The 22401-nt window shown below is 40.8% G+C and overlaps 1 protein-coding gene across 1 annotated transcript; it reads right to left on the reverse strand.

Annotated features, from left to right (window-relative positions):
• Positions 1 to 365: 365 nt before the first annotated feature.
• ece1 (endothelin converting enzyme 1) lies at positions 366 to 14251 on the reverse strand. Its single transcript, XM_084542117.1, has 18 exons — positions 13727 to 14251; positions 11860 to 11998; positions 9787 to 9999; positions 9522 to 9646; positions 9263 to 9409; positions 8848 to 8913; positions 8412 to 8600; positions 8175 to 8317; positions 7550 to 7664; positions 4652 to 4762; positions 4461 to 4559; positions 4215 to 4292; positions 4015 to 4118; positions 3609 to 3719; positions 2817 to 2884; positions 2510 to 2700; positions 1840 to 1935; positions 366 to 1268 (listed from the first exon to the last, which is right to left on the reverse strand). Exons 1-18 carry the CDS (start codon positions 13853 to 13855, stop codon positions 1092 to 1094), a joined length of 2301 nt encoding a protein of 766 aa, XP_084398243.1. The 5' UTR covers positions 13856 to 14251; the 3' UTR covers positions 366 to 1091.
• Positions 14252 to 22401: the final 8150 nt, after the last annotated feature.

Raw genomic sequence — 22401 nt, forward strand, 5'->3', positions numbered from 1 at the left:
AAAATAGACACAGGGAATTGCACTGTATGTTAAGCAATGTTTCCAGTAATTTACGTGTCTGCAAGGCCAAAAACAATCATATTTATTTAGTTATTGACATATCAGAGTTCATAGCCTGTACTCTACCCTAGCAGATGCACTACACCATGGACTTGTGTATTGTCGGCGCCATCTAGCGTCTTTCTGGCTGCTTCGCATCTGCAAATGTGCAAGATATTTTTGAGTTTGATGCAGTGTAATTGGCTAAGTAATGAAATCTGAGACAGTGTTTACTATCTGTATATAAATATAAAATCAGATGAGGGTGTGTTTGTTAGAAATTGAGACTTCGAACAAGAGAACAAACTGTGAACTTGAAACACACATGTTTTAAGACTGGTTTTACTATACAAAATAATTTGTGACAAACACTCACTTGTAAAAACAGGTATGGCATATCCTGGCTTAGCCTACATGCCCAAGTTCTGAATGACACAGTTTGACCTGCTTGTACACAAGCGTTTTTTCAAAATGTTGCAGCATTTCAAAGAAGAAAAAAAAAAAAGATGATGTGCTATTAAAACATATTTATACCACTTCTTAATAAACGGCTTTAAAACTGTCCATAGGTGAGCGACTGTTTTGTATTTCTTTAGGTTATACAACCTTGCAGGTCCCAGCTGGTTCACTGTTACATATAAAAATCTGACTATAAATAAAATTACAATTAAAGTAAACCGGAGCAAATCCACGCACAGTGGAAACTAACAAGAAACAAAAAATAAGTTTACAAAACTTGAGAGTGGTTCTCCCATTTTTGTAAGCATCCGCTGGATTTCCAGTGTTCAAAAGCCACATTCATAGCTACATTTAAATTGTGAGTTTGGGAAAAGCGGTCTGCTAAACCAACAGTCCTTGTGGAGAAACATTAAAAGATTGCAGTCCACCATTCAGAACAGGCACATTTTGTCCTGGCGAGCATTAAGTAACAAGGCAGTAAGAGTTTCAGTGGTTCTTGCATTCCCGTGCAGAAACTTTGTCGAAATCTCAAGCTATTTTCCCCAAATGTCCATTTCACTCTTGGCTGAAAAATAGCACAGAGCAATGAGGCATCACCACAGCTCACACTTGTGTTTAGGGTTCATGGGAGCATCTGGTTTGCAGCCAAAGTGCTTTGAGAATTCATGAGAATTGGAGATGGAGCCGATGACTCTGAACCTTGACGGACTGTGAGGATCTGTGATTATACCCTCATGTGAGCTCTCAGGTGTCCTGACAGAGCACCATACCTGCAAGAGTAACAGAGAGACACACAATAAAGAATTAGTTTTTTTCCAACGTACTTATTTGAACTTGTGCTGTTTGAAGAATTATAAAGACGTTCAGGAGTCTGACTTAATTTTTGCATTAATTAGCACTCATTTGTTATTATTACAGCTCTGTTGAGAGTTTAGGAGGTAAGTAATTTAACGTTTAGATAATGTTTAGGTCAATTATTAACTCAATGTATAAAAATTAAAGTACAGACTAGACGGCTCACAATCATCAGCTAGAAGTTGACTTCGGTGCTGCAACTTTTACACAATGACGTTCGGGGATGATTTGGTTAGATAACAACTACTGTGGAGCCAATCATGTTATCAGACTTGCACAAGTGTTGTACTTACACTTTAAAGAATACAGCATTTTTTCAATGAGGGAGAATTTGTAATATTTATTGGCAGAAGCAAGAAAGCAGAAACAAGCTATATATTATTCCAGGCAAAGTACTTTGCAGGTAAGACATGGGATAAAAGCAGGAGCAGCATAAGTATGCAGACATCAAATGAGAGGAAAGAATAACCTGTAACTGATACAAACCTGTGCAAATCCAACAAAAAACAGCTGATGGTTGGTCATTCCCAGGGCGGGCAGTGTGGCCTCCTCGCCGTTCTTTTCGATCCAGTTCACATAAGCCTTCAAAGCGACAAACGATCATGTTACACTCATGCCTACACTCTTTTGTCTCCACATAGAAAAGTGTAGAGCTATAAACATCAAAGGAATCAGAAGATCAGCTTTAGGTCATCTATAGCGGGATATTTTTTTTTTATGCTGTGGGAAACATGCACGTCTTAATACAGGGCGGCTTTTACTTCCTTATGTTTTGCTCATCTGTTTCATAGCTTATGACCTTTCATTACACGGAAAGAATGTGTGCATGTGAAGAAGTAACCAGAGGCTGACAAGGCCATTCATAACCACCTGTTGCATTTCCAGGCTTCACTGTAAACAAGACAACCAACTTTTTCCAATACAGATTAATGGACATGATCCGTAACAGCCCCAGCTAATAAACTAGCGCACGGGATCAATGCCACATCTCTGCGGAAGCATGCAATGTGATAATGTAGCCACAGGAGACAAAAATTCTGCAGTTTTTATTATACTGCTCACTGTAAGTCATTTTCTGCTTGTTTAACAAAAAATCCTACTCAGAAAGATTCAGATGATCTTCAAAGTGAGTTATGCTTCCCATCTGATGTCAGACCTTGTAAGCAGCCTTGAGTCCTCCATTGTCGGCGATGTTCTCTCCCAGGGTGTGCCTTCCATTCAGAGGCTCTTGGTTGATGCTGTAGTTGCCGTACTGCTCCACCATGCACTGGGTCTGCTTCTTAAAGGCCTCCACGGAAGAGTTCTTCCACCAAGGCCGCAGGTTTCCGTCCTTGTCGTATTCTCTGCCTTTTTTTTTAAAATAAAAGTATGGATTAACACCGTGTTGTCTTGATTTATTTAAGAATGCACTGTCAGGAGTGTCATTTTTTTATTTTGTGACGTGTAAACGTTTCTTCACCAACCTTGGTCATCAAAAGCATGAGTCAGTTCATGGCCCATGACGACTCCAATTCCACCAAAGTTAAGAGCTCTAAAATATAAAAGATATACACACATATGAAAAAATATACTCACATAAAAAGTATACATAGCCTGAAACTACATCACAAAGAATTAGTTCTTTACATTTGTGTGTGCAGTTTGCAATAATATGACATTATAGAAAATGTGCCGCACTGCTTTTAAAGAATAATATGCTACAGCTCTTATATTTCTACATGAAGTCTTAATCCTCAGCCAGCAGCTGTTAAATGTTTGGCTAGCACAATGACAATGTTATTCTGGCTCTGTACAAAAGTAAAAAATTAAGCCTACAAGCACTTCTAAACCTCATTAAATATGGTAATTTCATGTTTGTTGACTTAATATGTACAAAAGCCAAAAGTGTAAAAACAGCATTATATTGTTTTAAGAAAGTGCATATGCACGACGATATCTTCAGCCTTTAAATATCTACTCACATCTCTAACTTGTTCAGCAATGAAACGAATCAAATAAAAGGAATAAATGAAATTAAACAAAACAGAAATCTAGGCTAATTATCAGGTGGCAGTACGCAGTCTACAGCACACCATAGGACTCTATAAAGATGTTCTGTGGATAACGCAGTTTATTTTCCACTTTACTGCATTTTTATGTGGTTTTTAATGTCAACAGTTTGTTTTGTTGCACAATTAAGGTGTAGTGTGCTCATTTCTGCTAAAAATGTGTCCAACATTATTTAGCAAGCTTGAAGTGCAGGGTGGAAGACATACTTGGGCCAGGAGCGACTATAGAACGGAGCCTGAAGGATTCCCGCTGGCAGAACCATCTCATTCTTGGTTGGGTTGTAATACGCATTAACGGTTGGAGGGGTCATGCTCCACCTGTGAAGGAACACAGAGCCACCATATAAGCTAACATCAAGGTCACAATAACATCACAATATTGATTCTGCACAGGCTGCGGTGCCAGGCTGACTGCAGATCAGTTTGGGGGGCATGGGAACTCTTATGTTAGTCCTCCCCCCTCAGCCTAATTAGAGCCAAGGATCTGTTCAGCAGAGAGAAGCTGGTTGCCTGGGAACGTTGGCGGATGGCAGCAGTATTCTGCTGAGTCAGTGCAATGGGATTGTGTTCCCATCGGAGCGTGCCGGTGAGGAGGTGGCTTTAACAAACTCACTGGTTTCTGTTGGGAATTTTCCTCAGCTGGTCTGCAGTCACTCTGCATGAGAAGTTGTAGTACTGCATGACATTTTGGAAGTAAAGTTCCGACACCACCATGAACTAAAAGACAGGAAGGAACAGAGTTCAGCGTCTTAACAAAGCAAAATGAGACTATATGATAAGTAAATATAACAGCACAGTTCCACATTTACCTACATCATTGAACACTTTATCCAGCTTTGTGGCGTTCATAATGAATTCCGGATACCCCACCATGTTGTATATTGCATCTGCCTGTGACATGAGAATAAAAAAAAAAAATGTAAAAGTCACATTCTCACACCAGGTGGCAGTGCTGTAATTCTCAGCCACACTTCGCACACAGAAACAGATCAGTTGTCAGCTAGAAGCATCAGTGTTAGCAGTTCCTGGAAAAGAAAATACACAACGTCTTTCTCTCACCTTCTCTTTTGCTGCTTTTTTTGTGTCTGCATCCATCCACTTCACATATTTCAGGCTATCCTCAAAAGCCCATTTTATATCTGCAACCATGTCTTCAGCCTGTAGCACAAGAGAGACAGATATAAGACAAAGTCGCATCATCTCAAACAGGAGGAGCAGTGATTGTGAGAGAAGGACCTTGAACCACTTACAATGGCTTTGCTGTCCTCGGCGAATGTGGCTTTGACGAACATGGCTCCGAGAGCAAAGCCCAGGGCGCTGTCTGTATCGCTGACACACAGCTTCCAGCGTGGAGTGCAGCTCTGCAAAAATTACACAACGTTGAAGACAAAGCCTCATCTACATATTACATTACGTTAGAGGATATTTGGAAGGTGTGTTTTCCTTTGAGTATGCCTGATTAAAACTATTTTGTCTGCTTCACTTGGTCACTTCCCATAACGAGAATGACTCACCGGTAGACAATGGCAGGGATAAAACAGCTGTAGTGAAGTTAAAGTGTTTCTAATAAGTCTGCTAATTCCATTAACAGTCTACTGCTATGGACAGTCTAGTTTATGTTGGTACAGCTGCAAACTCCCATGACTCTGAACAGATATAAAACTGTTGGATGGATTTCGGCATAAATGTGATGTGGTGATTTAAACCCTTTTGATCACTTTCCTACTAGAAGATTAATAATTATCTTGCCTTAATGATGCCAATAGCTTGAATTGCTTTTTCTTAATGCAGTGTTTTAGCACATAAAACATAAATGAATATCAATATACATATCTACTATCTATTTATTTATTCAGATGTAATAAGACACGATTTCACTCCTAATGCTTATGCTGACACAGAGTGAATGTTTTAAAAGCATATGTGGATAAATGTATGAGCAAGTGCAACAAAGTGTTTTTATTTTATAGGGAAATGTTACTTATTTATTTACTTTTCATCCACTTACTGAGTCTGTTTCTAGTCTTGCACCTGAATGATAATAAAAACTTTTTTCCAGACACACACCACAGTACTCTGTGGCAACAACAGGACAGCCCACGTGTCAACTTTTACCTAGTTTGCAGTTTAAACTAAAAAAAAACAAAAAAAAATTGCATGGGACTCCACCAGCAGAAAAAGAGCAAAAACAGAAACGGTACCTGAGAGGGAGGGATTTCATATTTGTACGGAACGATTCTTTTGAAGATAAGACTGATTTGTCATATATGTGGTTGTATGTTTTGACAACTCATACCTGATGTACATATTTAAACTTTCATTTCTGACTTTCTTACTGCTTACTTTCTTAAAAATCCATATTCTTATGTGATTTTCATTAAACCATTCTTTTAGCAAGATCCAAACACAAAACTATCCCTGCATTTCTCTTAAAACAACGGTTTTAGAAGTGAAACAGTCACTAATAATTAGTTGAGTGCCGGTAGAAAGTGGTCCCTATATGATAAATTTATTATCGGGTAGGAGGAAGGACAAACGTAGCTGCATGTACAAGTACTGAAACGGCACAAGGTCACATTGAGGAAATGAGGAGTATTCTGAGCACGCAAAGCTGTAAAATCTACACGGTTTCACATGGAAAAAGAGACACAGCTGCACTCCCACATACACCAGAAACAAAAAGAGATACGCATTAGAAGGTTTTGGTTTGTTATTGCAGCTTGACCCCGGTGGAGCACAAGGCTGAGGGAACAGGATCTTGCTCAGATAAAGGCTGGGGTCGCTGGAGCCTTCACAATCTAACAGCCACTCACTAAGAAGGAAGCACAACTTGCTGATGAGCCAGTTCGATGCACGCTCACTTGCGTCTGATTGTCTTCATCCGAGAGTCTAAATGGTGCCTTTGTCCATTTTACAAAAATCGTTTCTCTCATTGAATTGTGTAGCGGCGTGTTGCAGCGCAGATTGTTTTGGTTTACGGTGTAGATTTCAGCTTCCACCCTTATACAACAGAGCTAAAAGAATCTGTGGTATTTCACAGAACTGAATAAAATACATTTGAAAAACAGAAGGTTTCTGTGTTGAATGTTTCGTCACAATCTAGACAGTAGTTTGATTGAAAACTATTCACCATGTTGTCTGCAGATTATCTGGAATTAGTGATTTTATCAAAATCTGCAACTGCAGATTTTTTTGAAATATGTGTCTTGAATTTCAAATAAATGCAAATCCACACGATCTGCAGCATACTTTTAGATTTACAAGTAGACCTGAGAATTAGTTATTTTTTTTGAGTGAATGCACACAACCTCAACATAAATGTCTCCTAATTATTATATATGTATGTCCTCATGGGAGTAGTAAGTTTAACATCTATTAAGACTGTAATACATACATCAGTGCAATCTATTTAGAGTTTTTCATAGAATTAAAATCGCATGTGACTCACTGTGTCCGTATTTACAGGAGAAAATCATATTTAAATGTGTTTATTTCAGCTACATTACATTGTTGTCCTATATTCTTTAACACTGCTGCCCCAGAGACTGTCACCTGTCCTCATTACTTGAAATGCACACGTGATAACATAAACACCTTATTAGAAACCGGGCTACGTGGCCAAGGCTAAGGCCAAGACGTGAAAACTTTAGATGCACTAGGCTGATTTCTCTTTTAAAACTCTTATCCCAATTAATGAAATCAGGTTAGTTGCTTAAGATGAGCGTATCAGGCCGCTGCAGAAAACTGCAGCAAAATGACTGCGCTTGTTAAAATGTGAGACGGGAAATTCCGGCTCTGTTGGTGGCTATTTTCATTTATCTGTGTTCAGTCAAAATGAACCCTCTGTGCCGCACACAAGAACAAGGGGTCAAGTGAAAAGCTCTTGAAACCCAGCTGTTTGGCTTAGGGCCACATCCTCTGCCAGCATATTGTATACTGAACTTCTAAAAAAGTGCACATACACTTGGGATGACACTGTTTCTTCTAATGCCTGGTAACAGTTGAAACAAACATTTAATAGTGTTTTTTTTTTTTTTTTTAAGCAGTAAAATGGAGACAAAGCAGTGTAGTCCATCCTCTGTGTTTAACTCTATCTGTGTCATATTGAATTACAGTGACTATAAAATTCCTAAATGTCCCTCGCTTACCTTCTTAGTTCCAGACATGACTTCAAGGAAGCGCTGCTCTGCGTCCTGGAACCTTTGGTCCAAAATGGAAACCATCTTTCTCACCACCTTCATCATCATGTAGTTGTTGAGTAAGCTGCAAATAAAATGTCAGATTGTTTTTCTGCTCTCTTCAACACTGGCTTCTATTGTTCCTGGGCACAATAGGCAACTACTCATACTGCTCATATATACTGTACTCACAGTCACTTGCTAATTTATTAGGTGCACTAGCTAAACAAATGCATTCTAATACAACTGTCCTGCACTAAATTGCCTTTCATGATTGTTATAATGTTCAGTTTATGATGAAATAAAGTAAGAAAGGTAATTTAACTGGATGATCATTTAGGAGGCTGTAGTTTGTAGTCCTGTTGAACAGTTTTGAAATGTTATTTAGCCTAGCCCACTCACTAAAAACAGTTTAATAGTAGTACAAACCACAGCCTCCACAATGAAAACACAGTTGAATCAACAGCTCTCTCAGTTATTTTAATGTGTAGGCGTGTATTATTGCATTACACATACATTTTTGTGCCTACCAAACATCTTAAAACTAACTTTGATGTATGAATGGAAAACCTATTAAGGTGACTTGGTGTCTCACCTTTTGTTTGTTTTATTAATGAGGTCAGAAACTTTCTGGAGGTATTCTTTGGCATAAACAACCACTGGCTCTGAATCATTGAGCGGGACAGGAGCAAACACCTCCGTGAGGAATGGCATCCAGTCCACTGCTGGAGCCAGGGTCTGCAACGGCAAAGATACACACTCTTTAGTAACGCAATTTATTTTCTTAGGTATTGTACTTCTAGCTCATACAATGAAACCAGGAGACACTCACTGCCAGGTCCTTGGCCTCCATTTTATGGTAAATTAGCTCCTCATCTCTTCTCTCCTCCTGAGGGACTGTGATGTTGGCCAGGGTGGTTTCAAAGTTCACGATCTCTTCCATCATAGCGCGAGACGTCTCCTCTGAGCCGCCCAGAAGGACTCCTAACTCCACCAGGAAGTTGATGTATGCCGTGAGATACTGCAAAGACCAAGTTGGTCACACGGTGAGTTGGTGGTGTGGGCAGTGGTGGAGATGAGGTTTGTGTGTGTTTGTGTGTTCAATTTAATTAGGAAAATAATCCTAAACTATGCAACAACAAGCTTCTATGCAGCCTTGATTTGATTTGTTTTTTAAATTACTTCCTTTGCACATGAAGAAAGCGCCTTTGGGAGAGAATTCGTAATATTTTTGTTCTTATTACTTCCCTTCAGCTAGCACACAATACCTTTTCATTTGCCGTTTTGTTGAGGTAGTAATCCCTTGAAGGTAGTCCCAGGCTGGACTGATCCACCTAGTCAAGAGGCACATCATAGGACTTTATGTACACGCCACCATTTCAACTCTCAAACAAACTCTTGTTTTCATTCCTGTGTTGCCAGCATGCAGGCTAAAAGCAGAGGCTCACCAAAGATCATATCTTTACCAGTCTCATGACACCCTACAAAGGAGTGAACTCTAAGTGTCAGCATGAATCCAACACCACTTCAACAACAGGCGCATTGTTCCAAGAATATCAACAGAGGTACAATCTGTCCCTGTAGGGAATAGTAAATAAAAGCTGCTTCTGTTGGAAGGAATATATAAGTATGAGTGTAAAAACGGAAGGCTATGAAAGCAGTCTTTATACAAAGCTCTCTCACCTGGATGATGTTACTGTTCGAATTTTTGGAGTCCGTGCTGACAAACACGGTGAAGAAAGGCGATGTGCGTAAGCTGGCAGACACCGTTCGCAGAACTTCTTGGAAGTTGTCCTTGTCCCACGGTTCAGTCAGAGACCATCCTCCTATCTGAGACAGACAGACAGTAGCACTCAGAAAAGAACTCACTTCTTTCAACATAATTTAATAACTGAAATTATGAATATGTTTGATGTTTGACTGCTTGAGGAAATTAGCATACCTGGCTGATTAGCTGCTGTAGTGGCTTAGCACCTAATTCCTCAATCTTGGCCTCATTCATGCAGGCCTGATAATATCGCTGGGCCTTTTCCTCAGCCATACTCAAACCTTTCATTGTTGTGTTTTCTGCTCCAGTGAAGATACAAGATAAATGATGTCAATGAAAAACCTAATCCTGAAAAATGTGCTGGGAAAAACACAGTACACCTCTGCCTGGGGTGAAGGCGTTTAAGAACACCAAACTCTGCTCAAATAAGGACTCTCACCTAATAAATGCTTCATTGCAAGCATGTTGTGCTCCCACAGGTTACTGAAAGGACCCCAGCGGGACTTGCCCTCAGGGAGGGGGTTTTTCTTCACCCAGCCCCCACAGGCAAAGTTGTAGAAGTCATGGCAGGGGTCCACAGCTCGGTCCAGGGCTCCAATGACCGCACTGGCCACAGTAATGCATGGCTCTGTAAGGCACAAGCCTGGGTGAGCTGCAGGAAAGAAAGAAACATAATTAAAAATGTCAAGTTCATAAAAACTTCACTTTCAGGTTCATCGTCTAGTGGGAAACCTTACCACAGTGGATAATCAGAAAATATTTCCTGGTAGGAGAAATGTGCGTGAGGGTATTCAGACCATATGGAAGCTATTATTTTATGCAAGGTAAAGGCCAAGATATACAACCTGGAGTCTTCACAAAAATCCTTCATAAATAATTGGAGGAATTGTCATAGAGGATAAATATGTCTTCCACTGTTAACTACTGCCAACTAATTGTCTAATAAATAAGTAAGAGACACATAAACAGATGAGGACAATGGACCCCGGATGACTCATTTAAATGTTTCAAAACTGAAGTATAGGTGAATCACTTTTCTTCTACAGCATTTAGCTAGCTGACTCATAAAGGTAACTTGTCCTTGGCATGCAGCCGTTCCTAAATGTGACTTCCATTTTCCCGATGTTTTGTGTTCTCTGGTATAATGTTAAGAGGAAGCACTTGAAGGGGCCGCAGACTGTAGATGCTCTGTGTTACTTTCTACAGTCTAAACACAAAAGCTCTTTAACAGGAAGAGCTTTAAAAAAAAAAACTTTCAGTGTTTAGAGAAGTGTAAGAGTTAGTCATTTCAGGGTGCTAAAACAGTTTCAGGGAATGGTTAACCTCTGATACTTGGCTTGGTGTGAGACCGAAACATCTGCCCATATAAGGAACGAGACAGAGACGGAGACAATGTTACAGGCAGCGATGAGGTTAGTAGCCTGAGGAGAGTACATCTTTGTTCCTTTTATTATTTCAAAGTGTGACCTGGCATGTGGTGCTGAATGAGAGGAAGTGGTATTACGTTTCCCATGGTACATTTGAGGAAACCAACACTGATGAGACGCCACCAGGATGTGATGGTAAATCCTCAAGTCCTGTTTCCATAATGATCAAGCTCAAGGGAGAGATTTGGGGTTGTTTTTAGGCAGCTTAGCTGAAGGTGTGGCTTTGGATGAAATAATAAGCCACATATGCTGTATAAAATTTCATATTTTGCTTAATTTGTATATATATAGATATACTTTCCAAGTACCTGGGGGTGTACAGATGAATTTCTAATTTGAACACTACTATTACTTCACATTATACACAAGCATTGCTGATTGGCTATGCACTATCCAAATAAATGTTTGTCAAAGCGAGAAAGCAACAATTCCAGCAGAATTTCCAAAAGACAAACAGACAGACCGGTATTGGTGGAAACTATACACTGACTCGCCAGTTCATTAGTGAAAACAAAGGACAATCCTGCACCAAATCTTAGCTCCACGAGCGTTACAATGTTCAGTTTATGTAAAAACAAAATGTGGTAATTCAATATGTGCTCTCTCGGTTATTTCAGAATCAGCAACGTTCCCCTAACTTTGAACTATGCTCTTTAAACCTGTCGCTGCACCATGACCAGACTGTTATCAAAACAAATCCATCTGACATTTTCATAAGGCTGCAGATCATGGAGCATCCAGTGAAAAGGCCCCTCGCATTCATTACAGTTAAAAAAAAGCTTAATTTTTGCAGCATCAAACTTAGTGGAGCGCAGTTGGCATGTTTTTAGAAACAGATTCATTAACAGTGACTAACTTACAGTTTTAAGGCATATTTATTATCCACAGAACTCAGGTTTGTTCATTTTGGCTTTTGACTTGTGAAGCTGTTCCTGAATAAACGTGGGGTTGTTTTTAAAGCGGTAATTTAAGGACGGAAAGAAAAAGCATTTTCATCCGCTGTTACCCGATCAGTCTACTCCACAGGTGTTTCTTTTCAGCGCATGCCGCTGCGACAATGAGCGTAAATAAAACACTGAACTTACACTGTTTGTAGAAGACCCCAGTTGTGATGACAGATATGAACAGGCCCACCGATAAGAGACACACCAGAAACAGCAGCCGTCGCTCTCTGTGTGTCCTGTCTGACCAACATGAGGGGCCGCGGCCATGCAGAAGAGTCACCTGCAAACACACACAAAGCGTCTCTTTTAATCAATTAATTTAAATTACATTAAACAGCTTAAACTAAGATTTTCTTGAGCGGATACAACATGGAAGATATTGCGTAATCAGACAGTTTACAGGTTTGGTTTCAGAGCACAATGGCGTCTCCATCACTGCCTTCTCAACGCCCATTCTTCTATTGTTCCCTCCTTCAGAAAGGACATTCTCATTTTGCCCCAGATTGAAAGAAAAACATGATAATCCTGCTGAACAATATCTGTTGCTTTTGTGGTTCACCTGTGAAAGAAAGAAGTTAAACAAGGACAGAGATGTAACGATACAGATACTGGCTTTCTGAAAATGGTAAAAACCTCAGAAAATCTGTTTTCTGAGTCCATTCATTGTGGTCAGTGATCAGATTTTCCAAACGACAATTGGTACATTGAATCTTGCACCAGTAAGCCCTCCAGCTGTACATTTATCTACCAAATGCTGCTTCAGTTAAAGCTGCCAAGAGAATTTATTTTCAACAGGAACGATTCCAGGAGCCCGCCATAAATCCTTCAATGGTCAAATTTAGCTCTCTGGCCCGTCTTTGAGTGTCCCTGCTGTAAATAAAAATGCAAGCTTTAGGACCTCACATTAGCGCCATAGAAGCCATAAGTGACTTTCACGGTGTGCATGTGAGGTCTATTATAAGGATCAGATTTACTGCTGTTTGGTCAGATGAGGGTTCAGAAGTCAAACTTAATGTGATCAAAGTAAATGCCAAAGCCACAGTGGCTTCTTAATCCCAGGAACTCAGCACTTTGGGTTGGTTTGGACCTAAACTGTATCTCTGAGTGTAACTGGTTGCATCTGGCTGCCAATGACTGTGCAATTTCCAACTGGTGTTTATCGAGATCCCTGGAGGCTACATTAAATTAGCCCAAAGACAGTACAAAATGATAGCATTGTTTGAGCTATTCAGGTATAATTCCTGTCAAACAAAGTATCTGAGGAATGAATGAAGTAAAGGATGACCCACATAGCAGAAGGACAGATGTACAATATGCTGTTTAATGTAGGGATTCAGGCCCAAATGCTTATTGTCCAGCAATCTCAAGTTGATTCACTAAAGATTTTCAGACTATATCACAGCAGATACCAACGATTGAAAAGATCTGATCTGGTCTCTGTGCGTGATGTAAAATGTGTATTTGATGCCACTTAAAAGTCTTGAAAACAACCACCATCATTTTATTTTTATTTTTTTATAGATCTTGTATCCCAGCTAGCTTGATTTAATTTCTGTGTTAACATTAAAGCAAATACACTACAATCACCCAATCTTCTTCCCCTGGTCCAAGCCTTGCGGTGCAGTACGAAGCATCTGTTAAGCAGATACACACTTCTTGAAATGCAGGCCTCCATAAACAGACACCTGTAGTGTTTCAGCATGAGAACACTCTGTATTTATCACAAGTCAAGGAGAGACAGACACGTGAGTTTGACATTTTGATCGAACAGGTTCGTCTTGAGTTCAGCTGGATTTACGGCCCCGTGCTCCAGTCAAAACCTTTCAAAACAGCATCCATGATAGAATAAAATCAGCGGGTGTTCATCTGTTAAACTGAATCCCTCTGTTAAACTTAACTTTTTTGAAAGGGTTATAGCCTTGTAGATCATTTCCTCTGTGCTACACTGCAGTGCTGAATGCGGCGGACTCATTTATTTATTTTTGGCTCAAGGTGTGTGCATGGTTACCTGCATGGGTGACGATGGGTATATATCGTCCCCGGCGGAGTCCACCAGGTCCTCCTCGTCCAGCGTGGCTCTCTTATATGAAGACATCTGAAAAGTCAAATGAAGAAAGGAGTCTCTCAGTGATTCCATGTTCCTTCAAGCCTGTGTCTTCTATCTTCTCACGCTGATGTGACGTCTATTCCTCAGCGGTCTCTAAGGCTTCCCAGTGGGGCTGCACTTTAAATTCCATCAGAGAGAATCTGGTTTATCCAGTTGGAGCTCTTTCACTCATACACAGAGTTTGCTTCAACAATGTTGAACCCTCTCCTTTCAAAGCAGTTTTCTACTCCCTTCAAGCCTATCAACACCTCTCACAGCCCCCATGGCTGCAGGGAGACACCCCCAGGGGCAAACTTCACCACACCAACAAAAACCTCCTCCCGAAAGTCCTAGTAAGATCTCCCTGTGGGTCCTCTCTCCCTCTCTTCCAAGACAAACGTGTTTCTAGACTTCCCTTTCAGCCAAATCTACGCAAACACGGCACGAGAGAAGACGGAACTAGTGAAAAACAGGAAGGAGCTCTGACTTGAGCGATTTACATGACTGAGACGGAGTGTGTAGATGTGATTGTGTGACTCGGTGTGTGTGTGTGTGCGTGTGTTTGTGTGAGTGCATTCCCCAGTGTGGTTTCACTTAGGTTCGGGGAGGGAACCTTACCGCCGTAGTTCACACCCATTGTCCTTTCCATAGGTTAGGACACACTCGGGGGAGGAGCACAGACAGAATTACCTCCTCCTACTACACGCTGTAACCTCTTCCCGTGGTAGCTGAGATAAAGACGACAGCCAGTTTTTCTCCTCTTTAACCTCTCACCCATAACGGGACACTAAATATTAAATAACTGATTCCTCATTAAATGCAAAAAAGCATTTGAAGGGGAAAAAAAAGGGTTGGGAATGTATAGCTGCATATTAACTGATTGCTTGGCATAGCTGTAAAAACTCCTTTCAAAATGCTTAAGATGTAGCAGATTAGGCCTTCAGCGCTTTTATTTAATACTGTTGTTGCCATCGTTTTTCTTATTTATTTGATTAATTATTGTTGATGCTGACGGACGTTGAAGAAGACGGAGACTTAGTGACATAGTTTGAGTCGTGTTACTTTTCAGCGGTTATTCATTTATGAAACAGTTTAACGCCCACTTTCAGTCATTTTCAGCAAAAATGTTGCACATTTCAACAACTACTTTCATTACTGTTATATTTCATATAATGCTTCAGATTGGCCTGATAGCGGTTGGATTGTAACTCATAACAAAAAAAGGACTTACAAGACATAACAAAAGGAAAAAAAAAAAACATCACTACTGCACTTTGGTGGCCTGAGGTCTGGGTCGCAGCCCAGCCCAGCCCAGCCAATGAATCACTCCCTTGTCTGTGTGCATGGGCTCCCTTTTAGAGGCTGCTACTAATTACATCTCAAGTCCTAGCACTGAACAGGTGGGCTCCCTCCCCAGACTATACAATATCCTGGTAAATAATATAAATAAACAAATTCATCCACTCAAAATACCACTACTTTTATCCACCTCGTTTAAAAAGCCTCATATACCCAACATTCACTCACAGCAATTATTTACAGTCTTCCAACATTTGCTATCCTCCTCTCCAGTTATTCTAATGGTCTCCCCCAGGACCTTTAAGAAGGTGTTCAGGCCTCCGCTGGACTCTCTCAGGCTGAACACCTGAGGAGACAGTATAGGTAAGAAACATTTTCAACATAAGATTTCAAAATATACAGACAGGCTGCACCACTAAAGCAATCTACTCAAGTAATGTGTCTCTCTCCACAGGACAGGCGCTCATCAGTAGAAGCTGAGAGGCCCCACCAAGAGAAACACACAATGAAATACATTCAAGCCTTCAGCTTTCTGTGTCTGTGAATTAGTTATTTCACCTTATATTGTTGAATTGTTAAAACCCGTCATCCATGCGATGTTTTGGCAATCAGTCCAAATGATGAAAAGGACCATCAGAACAGATGGGTTAAATGAAGAGAACAAATCAGGCATAACATTATGACCACATTCCTAATAGGTCTCCCTTGTGCCTCCAAGGCAAGAATGGACATGGTCCTTCTGAGGGTGTCCTGTGGTGTCTGGTAACAGAATGCTGTTAGTGGGGGCCTTTGGTCCTATGGGTTGAGGGGAGGGGCCTCTGTGGATCATCCCACAGATACTTGATCAGTTTAGGATCTAGTGAATTTGGAGGCCAGGTCAACACCTTGTGCTGTTCTTCATGTTTTTGAAGTTGTTCCTAAAGCGTTCTTGTGTGTGTGCCTGTGTCTGGCTGCATCCTGCTGGGGATGCCTGCTGCCATTAAGGAGTGTCATTGCTATGGGGTGGGGGTGTCTGGTCTGGTCTAGGTGGGTGGTACATGTCTAAGTAACATCCACATAAATGAATAATTCATATCAAACTCTTTTTCATTTTTGAAATGGAGTGGTTATTCTGAAATAGGCATTAGACCACAACCTAAATAAAGCTTTTAATGTTTTCTAATGCTGCAGATGATTGTTCACATGAAGGTTGTAACGGTCGGTAATAATCAACCTATTCAATTTTTTATCAACTATTTTATGGAGCCAACACATACTAAATTACACTAGAGAACAAAGGCCATATAGCTGAAACATGAGACGCTACTGAAGCATATTTACATCTAATTTTGTTAAGCTACAATGCCAGCAGTGTTAAGAGGGCAATGATTAACCCCAGCTGCCTGTCAGCCTGACAGAGAAACGGCTCCTTCCCAAGCACAACACAATGCCACAGTTTTGCCTGAACTGAAATATTTTAACACCAACATCCAAAAATAACCTTTGTTCCCTCGGTGCAGTCTTTGTCGCTATACTTCTGGGCAGTGACGTTCATGCTCTGGCTTGACTCTACCCATGTCAATTCCGTGACCACAAGACAAACCAGCCATGGGTTTGTGTGAGTTTAAATATTTACTTGATTAAGACGGATTAGATTTTCCTGTAAACACAGCCGGGGAGAAATACTGTCGCAGATCCACTCTTTATTTTACTTCCCACTTGTTTCACATAAACATGCCTTCGAGGAAAAAAAAAAATGATGTTCCCACCACAAACATCCCTGAGAGTTCCAGGCAAACCGGGAGCACAGATTCTTCTTAAAAACGTGTTTTTTATCAAACTAGTTTGCTGCTAATCAAAGCCAGTAACACAGGGTGGAGGGAAATGCCTTCTGCCTTATCTTAAACCTAACACAATAAAGTAGAGTCAAATCGTACATATGTCCAAACCCTTCCTGTGCGGGGGTGTTTATAAACTCTTTGAAAGCCCAGCAGCAGCTCAGCCAACTCACACAATCAGCTTATGAGAGGTCTGATGGAGGACTAAAGTGATGAGTGATGCAGACAGAGAGACGGGGAGAGAGACAGGGAGGGTTGGGGAGTGTTAAAGTAAGAGGACACCAACAGTTTGGGGACACATTCAATTACACAAATGGTTTCAAATGACCTACAGCTGAAAGCAAATGTCTAATGGGAGCATGCATTGACTGTCTCCCTTTTGACATGCATACCTCTTTTGTTCCATCAATATTTAGCCTACAATTCGTCCATCGCTGCTCCCGTGACAGCTTCAGTGGCTTAGAGAATTACTCAAACTGATCTGTATTATATGGAGAAAAAAAAATAAAATACCCCAGATTTAATCATTTGGTGTGCTTTGGATCACAATGCAGAACAACAAATAGCGGTATCCGCTGGCACAGGCCACGTTGCTGTCGTCACACATTCTTCTGCACGTATTCACTGTTTTTTCAAACTCTTTCCTGGCATCGGGGCCTGTGCAGATGTACTTGCATATGTTGCCACACAGATTGTCGCCCGTGAGCCAAATCACTGCTCAGTGACAACATTGTTTCCCCTTTCCTGTTACGAGACATTTCTCAGGAAGTACTATACGCTTATATTTCACGATGGTGTCATTACGTGCAACTAGGATAGGAGGCCTGCGTTGAAAAACATCTTAAAAGACTACTGAGGATCTTCCTGTTGATGCCCAACCTTAGAGGAAGTCACGCCAAGTGGCAAGTGGGAGCCATTAGAAAACACAAAATGACGGGCGTCTCGCGCTAATACTCTGTGGTTAAGGTCAGCTCTGAAAAGTATGGTGTCCCACTTGGCGTGAAGAAGTCTTCCCAAGGAAAAGCTGGCAGTATGGTATGATTCTCGGAAACGGCGTGGGACCACAGCCTTTGAGCGAGGCCGTAAACCTCAAACCTGCGTCAGTAATTCGTCACTGATCCTGCAAACCAGGCGATTATTTGTAGCGCAAGGGGCATTCCTCCAAGAATAACTGGAGTATGTTTGTGTTTGGACGCTGCATGCACTGTGGCTCACAGTGTTTGACAGTTTATTTCTAAATAATTAAGAGAGAAAAGGGGGCGGGGGGAGGTTAAATTCGTGCAAGAATACAGATGATTTATTGGCGTGTTTGACGCAGGCTGCCAGTTTACACATTCAGCATCCGAATAAAGGCGGCCCAGTCAACCGCCATGGTAAGTTAATGAGATGCTAGGGCTAGATGTGGTTGCAGACCACATAAGATCAGTAATTAACGACGACATGCAGAGAACAAGCGACAGTCTGAGCCTCAAACTTTGTCACTGTGATTAGAAAGCACATTCCCGTTGAAATCCGACTTCTTCTTATCAGTACTGACCAATAACTTGCTCATAACTTGTTTGTCACATAGAGGTGACTCAGAGACCAGAGGTACGACAAAACAGCGGCTTCTTTTCAGGCCTCGGTTGACCCCTTCACGTGAATCCTAAAGGAGGAGATAGAGGTCGAGAAAACATTCCAGGAATACCCCAACGTCAAACACATACACGACTACAACAAGTACAAACAGTATCACCCAGTTCAACATGGCATTAGAAGTGCACATGCCCACGCTGCCACTGTATTATATATGAGGTTGTTTACTGGAGTGTTAGTGGGATATACACAGCGTGTCACCATTTACGGCGCCCCCCCCCCCCCGTGACTTGTATGCAAGGTCTTGACCCTGCGCCACGTACAGCATGTGCTTGTGTGTGTGTAAGCTGTCCGTGTGTCCACATATTAAACGAAGCAAACGACCTGCAATGATGACTCAATGTGTGGACACAAACTCATCCACTAGCCACTTCAGTTGTAAAAAAAAGAAAAAAAAAACTTAAACTATATTTATCTGAAGGCCGCAGATAAGACAAAGTTGTCTCAGGCTTTAGCTCCTGACCTCTGACGTCAAGACAGCACTGGAAATTTCTTCTCGCCACAGAGCAGGGATGTTTCCTTTGGAGAAAACACCCTGATAATGAAGTCTTAGTGACAAAAAAAAATAAATACTTTCCCAGGCAGCCGGCTTTATCCTCCTCTGGAGTAGGATTGTTAAACTAAGCTGAGGTACTTTACCAGAATCATAACACTTTTGGTGTTAAGTTCACCGTTTCATGTGCACTGCTGCTTAGCCAAAGTAAAGAGCTTGCATTGTCGCTCGTGTGGGTTTCAAAATTCAGGCTCTTAACCTGAAATTCCTCAGATTCCCGGTTAGCAGATGACTAAATCATTACTCTGTGCACATTTCAGGTGACGCGTGAAAGTACGTCACACACGTCATGTTTTATGTTCAATCAGCTCGACGTGACAAGATGCTCTATATTTTCAGTACAGTATTCTCTTTAATATCTATAAAGGGCACCAAGCAAGACTTTTTCAGCATAAGGTCAGGATTAAAAGGAGTGGCACATGGAAGCCTGCACAGGCAGATAACAGGAGATTACCTGTTCCTGCTGTTGTTATGGCGCCCTGCAGCACACTCCCGATCACACCTAGGTAATGAGTAACTGCAGAGTAAACCAAGTACCCCGAGTATAACAATCAATCACCCAAGGCAGGAGGCTGTATAATTAGTATTCTATTGTCTGTGGTGCCTGCACTCGTTTGAGAAAATAAACCTATCTATACTGATTTTAACTTGAGTGCTGACAGCTTTAGGTGCCTCGTAGATTAGAGGAAGTGGCAGAAAAGCAGAACTAGTACTTGATTGAGATGAAAACGCATTAAGTAAAAGGAAGTTGAGAAGTGCACGGCCTGTGATGATGAGAAATGCAAGAGAAATGCGCTCTGGTGAAGAAACAGACCCTTTACCTACATGTAAAATCACTCAGTTCATTTTAGCCTTTTAGGCTTTTGTTGCAAAACATATTATAGAAGAGCACCGACATGTTGCACAATGCCACTGACGCAACATGGAAAGTAAATGTTTTCTTAAAGACAGGCTCCATATGCTTGTGAGTATATATTCAGCTCACTGCAAGGCGGTGAAAGTCAACATTCATTCTGTGACAGTAAAATCAAACAGCTGTTTATGGCTGTGAGCATTTGCATAAATAACTGAGAGAGCTGTTGATTTAACAGTGTTTTCATTTCGGGTTAAACTGCAGTGCTGAACCCACGCATGTTCCCATTATTTAGACACTTTAACTCAGTCCAGTTTAACAGCACCACTGAACCACAACCTTCACAGTGATCATAAAGCTGAATCACCACCTATCACACACACTGTGTCACCACAAACTGAACATCATGACAGTCATGAGGGGGGACTTAGTGCAGGACGTTTGACGCTGTACCTAATGTTCTGGCCAGTCAGTGTGTTTTTAATGCATCAGCAAAACCTCCCGTCCCAGTTGGGATATGACGGCGATTTCAGAAGAGATTTAAAACACAATACAGGCACGGTAAGGTCACTGAACTTCATGCAGTGCTCCTTATATAGCCTCCCCTGTAGTTATATAAGAAACATAATCACAGACTTACATCAGTTTGGAAAAAACAAAAACAAAAAAAACATGTTCTCTCCTGTCAACAACTAGGCACACGCCTGTAATAATCAACCCCAGCGCACAAATGAACACGTGTGAAGTTGTGTCACTCCATAAAAAAGATAATTAACCCGTTTACTTCACGCTAAATCTTAGCGTCGTGTACAGTCGGAGGACGTGTTCTTGGCGTGGACGGATGTGTAGCATGGAGAGGTTCTTACCTTCCTGTCAAGCGGTCCGACGCCGCTGCTGTGACTCCGGTGCGCTTTCTGACCAGGGGACAGCCAGCGAGCTTCAGCTAAAACAACCAAAGAGTCTTCGCTTCAGTGCCAAGATAGTTCACGTCCTGCCGAAACTTTTCCCCGCTGCGTCGTTTCCCAGGAAACCATCACCCACTCGCGTACAAGTATCTAAAAATACACCCGGGCTAAATGAATCTCCGTGTGTAAAGCTGACCCATTAGGATACCTACCTCTTAAAAAAGGTCACTTAGATTTTGAGTCCATTAAGATAACTTTTAATTTATGGTTTTCTTTTTTTTTTTTTACCCACCCCAGTTCATGCAGTGCAAAGCCTAACATAGTCCATCTGTTTAATGTTTTCCCCTTGATAATTACACAGCTAGCTAGCCAAAGGTTAGCTTACCCCACTCAAAAGCACTTAAGTTCCACACCTGAGAAAACAATTATAAATTAATATTTAATTAATTAATTACACTAATTAATTAACACATGAATGCACTACACATTTGTCTTTGAATTATAAATAGGCTAACTGGTGTGTATATTTATATTTAACTTTATGTATTTAAATTTATCTCTGACATTTCACATACCGTTCACGCGCATTTAACGTTAATGCAGACCGTACATAAAGTATTACGATGTCGCCTAATATAGTCTTGTGCCGGCACAGTGAAGCCTCAACAAACTAACTAAAGCTATTTTAAAATGACTTTTTTAATAAACCAGACCTCAAAAGAAACAATAGCGGAAGTCGGTGAGGATAATAAAAGAAACATAAAAACAGAGGCTCCAATGTGCTCAGTGAAAGCTCTTGATTGGCCTTAGCCTACTGCATCTGCTTCTCCTCTGTAAATATTGATTTTCCAGGGAGACCTCTCTAAGGACACAGGATGCTCTGGATCCAATCGAAATGCGTTGGCAGACTTTACCCATTAAAACAAATACATTCAACAAAATCGATCCTGTTTAAAATGACGCTGGTGGGTTCAAATACTGGACAGCAAATATTGAGGAAAAGGTGATCAAACACATGTGCCCAGGAATGACTTGCGGATTCCTTGTTAAATTACATGCAAATTAACTTATTGCGAGTTTTAAAGAGAAGTAACGAAAACAAGCGTACAGAAAATGTTACAGTTCATTTGACAATTGAGAGGTATTCATGTTTTCACTGTTCAGCAAGCAGGTCCTACAGCGACACCCAAAGGAGGACGCAGTGGACAGCAAGGAAGAGGGATGAGTAACAGTCACTGGATAAAACATATTCATTTACATATGTAGTGTAGTAAATGTATTTAACTTTCAAACGGAGTGATTCATTTGAAGAGTATTTATCTAACTGCATATTATAATTTAATAAAGTAAAGTGAGGTAACATGAGATCACATAATGACAGTGTTGCAGTTGCAGGAGTAGAACAGTAACATATGGGATCAGTACAAATAACTAAGCATGTACAATACAAAATATTAAAAAAATATAAATAAGAATCAGTATAAATAGCAACCAGTAAGAATTAAGTAATAATCAAATAATCTACAATAAGTAAA

The sequence above is a fragment of the Chelon labrosus genome (assembly GCF_963514085.1).
Source record: "Chelon labrosus genome assembly, chromosome: 4".
In the NCBI taxonomy this organism is placed as follows: Eukaryota; Metazoa; Chordata; class Actinopteri; order Mugiliformes; family Mugilidae; genus Chelon; species Chelon labrosus.

Coding starts and splice junctions, on each gene's coding strand:
- ece1 (XM_084542117.1), bottom strand. CDS start 13,855: ATGGAATCACTGAGAGACTCCTTTCTTCATTTGACTTTTCAGATGTCT. Junction 8,914..9,262: donor CGAACAGTAACATCATCCAG/GTGAGAGAGCTT, acceptor CCTCTTGACTAG/GTGGATCAGTCCAGCCTGGG. Junction 4,560..4,651: donor CCGAGGACAGCAAAGCCATT/GTAAGTGGTTCA, acceptor CTTGTGCTACAG/GCTGAAGACATGGTTGCAGA.